A 5,100-nucleotide genomic window follows, 5' to 3' on the forward strand; every position below is an offset into this window, starting at 1 on the left:
TTAATTTTATCCAGCCTTGTTGATGACATCGTTTCAGCCTCTCCTTGCACATATGTGCACATGCACACACCATAAAAACATCAAAAAATGGGTAGGGATTCCAGCACATGTGGGGTGAGGCTTGCTAGTTACTCACTGGATACCAAAGAACAGTATTTGTGTACATAAGAGCAGTGCCTGAAGACTGGGTGCATCTAGACACTTCTGGAGTTGGGTAACCAATGCAGCCACTGTCCTAGGGGCCACTCAGCAGTGGGAAAGTCTGGGGTGCCTGGGGCAGCAGGCCAGGGTGACTTCCATGGCGTTGGGCAGGGGCCTACCGGATTCTCGCAGTAATGACACATGTCGTTGCTCCCAATGAAGAGTGTGATCAGCTTCCAGTCACTCTCTAGGTCGAGTTCCTGAAGGGACAGAAGGCGCTGAGTCCAAACTTTAGTAGTAGGGGAGGAGGGGGAGCACATGTAGGTGATGGTCACCAGGCTAGACAGCACTGCTCCCCACTTCACCCTCTTGTGCCCCAGTGGAGAAAAGATACCAAGTAGAGGGTCTCTGACTTTCACCTCGGTGCCTGGCAAGGAGCTCCAGGGAGCGGGCTTCGTGTGTGCATGTGTGTGTGCCTGCTTACACAGGGGAGAATGACTATTTTTCCTTTGAAATCCTAAGAAAGCTGCAGTACATCATGGAACGTATTAACATACCCATGAAATGTGATCTAAATGCCTTCAAAGGAGCAGGAGGCAAAAGATGGAACTAGAAACTCAAGCCCCGAACTGCCTCTTGGTAGAGCTCTTCTGGTCTGAGTCCAGGGAGAGGGGACTGGTAGAGACAGGAGGAAGAACCTGGCCTGTAGGAAGGGGTGGGGGGGGAACGGGGAGGCCCTCAAGGAGCCTGCCTTCGGCTCAGCCACCACCATAACAGGAGTCATGCCAGGCGCTGAATTCTGAATTCCAAGGCCTAAACACAAAGCATTTTAAAAAGTGCCAGTGAGAAATCTTCGAGGGGCTGGGTGAGCGGGAAGGAGGAAGGATTGGAATGAGCAGCCTATTTTTAGAATTCAGAGTTTACATAATAGGGCTCCGCAAAGCCAATTCTTGGGTAAGGTGGGAAACTGCCAAAGGCCAAGGCCAGCTCCGCTCCCTCCTGTGATGGCCTGGGTCAGGAAGGGGCAGCAGACAGGGTGCATCGGTGGTAAGGCCTGCTTCCCCGGGCTCATTTGACACCTCTTCAAGACCAGCAGGGGCCTTTTGGGGCCAATGCAACCCACTCCAGATAGCTGGAAACAGCCCTTTCAGAGTGGCCCAGGGTCCTGTACTCACGGGGTGGTTTTTCATTCGCTCCACCAGGTCCCGGGCCTGGGCCGGCATGTCCCTAGATGAGGAAGAGAAAGGAACTTCAGAGCTGGTTGCAAAGCAAGAGCTCAGGCTGTAGGATTTGGGCCTGGTGACACAGGTCTTCAAGGAGAGAAATTCATATAAAGCTTATTCCTTCAGAATGCATCCTAAGGCTTTTCGAGTCTCAAGAAATCTCAACCTAGTAAAAATCGAAGATTGGCCAGGGACCTCGAAGCCACACAGATGCAGACCCTGCCAAGGGCTAGTGTGCATCCAGCCACCTCCTTCTGCAGGCCTGGTCCTCCCCCCACAGCCACTGGGGTTGGGATCTGGTCAGCTTTCCCGGAGGGATGATCCCTTACATTCCACTCAGCTCTTTCACTGCAAGCTGAGCCTGTTCAGATCTTATTCGGCTGCCTGTTTTAAAAATAACCTTTTGTATATTTGAAAAAAGTCACAGCCTTAAATTATCCCTCTGCCTTTTTCTTTTCAGACGTCATGACTCCTTAACCTTCACTTCTAAATCCCACTCTCTGTTCCTTTAATCCTTTTTTCTACTCTGTACTTACTTTGGACTTCTACACCATTCCCCATCTTCTAGATCTTTCTCCCTGCCAGCACAAGAAGCTGGGGGGAGGGGGCCGGGGAGACAAATCCGGACAGGATTAGCTTTCCCTTCATCTTCCAGATGTCTGCCACGAATATGGAAAATGAACACTCTGGGTAAGAGCTAAGCATGTTGATGGAACAGTACTCAGCAGTAAAGACGAATGAAGTGCTGATACACACAACATGAGTACGTCTCAAAATGACTTGCCAGGTGACTGAAGTTAGGAGTACCTAGTGGAGGATTCCATTCACATAACATTCTAGAAGATGAAACTGATCTCTAGAGACAGAAAGCAGGTCAGTGGCTACCTGGAGCCCAGGGAGTGGGGTAGAGATGGGAGCAGCAGGAGGGAGAGATGGATTACAAAGGGCACAGGGGGAAAAACAAACAAAAACAAACAAAGAAAGGGCACAGGGAAACTTTTGGATGTGATAGGTGTTATCTGGATTCCAGTGATGGTTTAACAGCTATGTACATATGCCAGGCTTATCAAATTGTATACATTAAATATGTGCAGTGAAGTGCAGAGAAGTTACACTTCAATAAACCTGGTTTTTAAAAACAGGTAAGTATTTGAAAAGCTATGTCCGAAAAGGGGCACAGCCATTGGAGGTTCCTGTGGAAGGGGTCATAAAAGCAGTAACTGGTAGAAGATGGGAATTTTAAATCTTCGCCTGTCCATGATGAGCTGGGCACATGGCTGAGCACACATGGTACCTCCCCTGCCCCTATTTCTCATTTATATATCCAGAATCACAGCCCACGGCTATTGCTATTGATGCAATACATTGGGAAGCTAGAAATCAAGCCTGTCCTGGGTAAAAGGGACTCCAGAAGTGTCTATTACCTTCCAGTAGGCTCAAGATGTGAGAAGGGGAAGTCATGGGTGATAAGCCCTCATGAGTGTGAGGGGAAGTTAGGAGTGCCCACTTCCTCCCCTCTTCCCAGCTGTGTTCTTCACACCCTACAGGCTCAGAGCAAATCCAACCTCCCTGGTGAACCTTCTCTCTGAGCACCTTTATCCACCTCTTCTATTTCCTTTTCCAGTCCTGGAGTGAAGAGCACTGCTCTGGAAGTTTTGGGTTCTCCTCTAACTTAGTGACTAACTTGCTGTGTGAGCTCACCCAGGTTACCGAACCCTGCTAGGGTCGAATTTCTTCATCTTTCAAATGAGGAAGTTGGACGACAGGAGTCCTGGGGTCCCCTCTGGGTCTGCACCTGTATTTGGGCTGCCCAGCTCACACGTCACACTGTTCTCTTTCCTACTACTCGGAAATACAAAGTCACTGCAATCTGCACTGTTGCCATATGCAACACTTTTTTTCTAAAAGTTACTTCCTGTTTAGTCTCCTTAAACTAGACAGCAAACTCTTTGAATAGGCAAGGAATTCACCTTTTGATGCTTTTATATCTTTTAGTAACTACCTTGGGGCTCAGTCCTTTGCAGACTTCTGTGACTTTTTGCTTACTGAGTGATGGAAGTTAGATGTTGAAAAAAACTTTGAAACTAGGGATGCCCGGATGGCTCAGTGGTTGGACGTCTGCCTTCGACTCAGAGCATGATCCAGGTCTGGGGATTGAGTCCCACATCAGGCTCCCCACAGGGAGCTTTTCCCTCTGTGTCTCTGCCTCTCTTTGTGTCTCTTATGAATAAATAAATCTAATCTTAAAAAAAAAACCTTTGAAACTAAAATATTCCTAATAATGACAAATATTTTTGGGGAGTACATGTATTAGATAATATACTCTGTATTTTCTGTAGGTCATTAATCTCATTTAATTCTTATGACAACGCTGAGAAATAGTACTATTATTATCCCAAATTTATGGATGAGGAAACTAAGACTGAGACGATAAGTGGCTTGCCCAAGGTCACAGAGCTAGCAAGTCTGTGGAGCCAGGATCTGAACACAGACGGTCTGACCCCAGGTCTCATTATCCCAGTTGCCCTTCTGTGGTATTTATCTTTCTCTTGAGGGGCACTCATCCTTATCTGGCACCATACTAAATGACACTGCAGAGAGAGGAGGGTTACAGAACAACTTTCAAACCTTGCTTACTTAAGTCAATGGCTTACTCCCCTTTCCCTTATCACTGGACATCAGAGATGCTAGCAAGGAGCTGCGAGTCTCAGCTACCTCCCATCCCTGGCTCCTGGTGGAGGCACTGAGCAGCACTCAAAGGAGCAGGTGGTAAGAGAAGTAAAGCAAGAAAGGGGGCCGAATGTCAGCAGGCTGAGGAATCAGCCCCTGATTAATAGAGCCGGGCTGTGTAATTAATAGTAGAATGATGATGGAGGTGGTGACAATGACAGCAACAACAGTGATGAGATGTTGATTTTATGGCCCTGTGAAGCCCAGCTCTTTTGCAGAAAAATAAGTTCTTCCTGCTTCTGACGTTGAGGAACTGCCCCGGCTTCCTGTGGCTCAGAGACTCACTCGGAGCGTGGGGCCCTCCTTACCACGTCGGAAAGGAACGCTCCGTGTAAACAGAATGAGTCAAGCCAGTGTCGTTTCCCTGGTGATCTGAGCGCAGCAACCCTTCTACAAAGCAAATACCCAGCACACTCTGTGCAGAAAAATCAATGAACTCTGTCAGGCATTCCAGCGTTAATTATCTGGGTTGTTGTCAACAACAGAAATCGGAGTGAAAACAAACAGCCCCCATGCTGTTCTGGGGGCCTTAACATCTAACCCCCCAGTGTCAAAACACAGCTCTCTCCGAGTCAAGGACTCTAGGTTCCGAGGTGAGGGTGGAGAGAGGGAGGGTGGCTGTCCATGGGGCCGGGCTGTGAGTTCTCAGCAGGCTGCACACTGGTTCCCAGCCTCCCTGGGGCCAGGAGGTTGGCTGGAGTCAGCAGGTGCTCCTGCTGCCCTGACGGGTTGACAGCCCAGAGGGCCTGGCCTGACCCTGGCTCCTCTGACAGCCTTGGGCCATTTGGGAAACCTTCTAAGTCTCAGTGTCTTCCTGCTGGTACCCCCCTCAAAGGTGTGAGGATTCCGGGAGGTAACCCACATGAGGGGTCGGGCACGCAGCAGGGCTCTGTGCACAGCCACTTTCATGGCCCATCTGGGGCCAGGCTCCCAGACAGCACCCTTCTCTCCTCCTCCCATTCCCCACCCTGATCTCTCAGGCTCTCCTCTGCCCCCTCCTGTACCC

The 5,100-nt window shown here is 49.4% G+C and overlaps 1 protein-coding gene across 6 annotated transcripts in view; it reads right to left on the minus strand.

Moving 5' to 3' along the window:
• Nucleotides 1–5,100, minus strand: part of PLB1 (phospholipase B1) — a 137,140-nt gene that overhangs the window by 13,068 nt on the left and 118,972 nt on the right. For all 6 annotated transcript variants that reach the window (XM_072767412.1, XM_072767413.1, XM_072767417.1 and 3 more), the window contains 2 exons: nt 1,317–1,368; nt 321–401 (listed from right to left, as the gene is read on the minus strand). In XM_072767412.1, the coding sequence (XP_072623513.1) occupies nt 321–401; nt 1,317–1,368 (133 nt within the window). The remainder of the gene's footprint in view (nt 1–320; nt 402–1,316; nt 1,369–5,100) is intronic.

This window comes from Vulpes vulpes, chromosome 8, assembly GCF_048418805.1.
Source record: "Vulpes vulpes isolate BD-2025 chromosome 8, VulVul3, whole genome shotgun sequence".
NCBI classification, from domain to species: Eukaryota; Metazoa; Chordata; class Mammalia; order Carnivora; family Canidae; genus Vulpes; species Vulpes vulpes.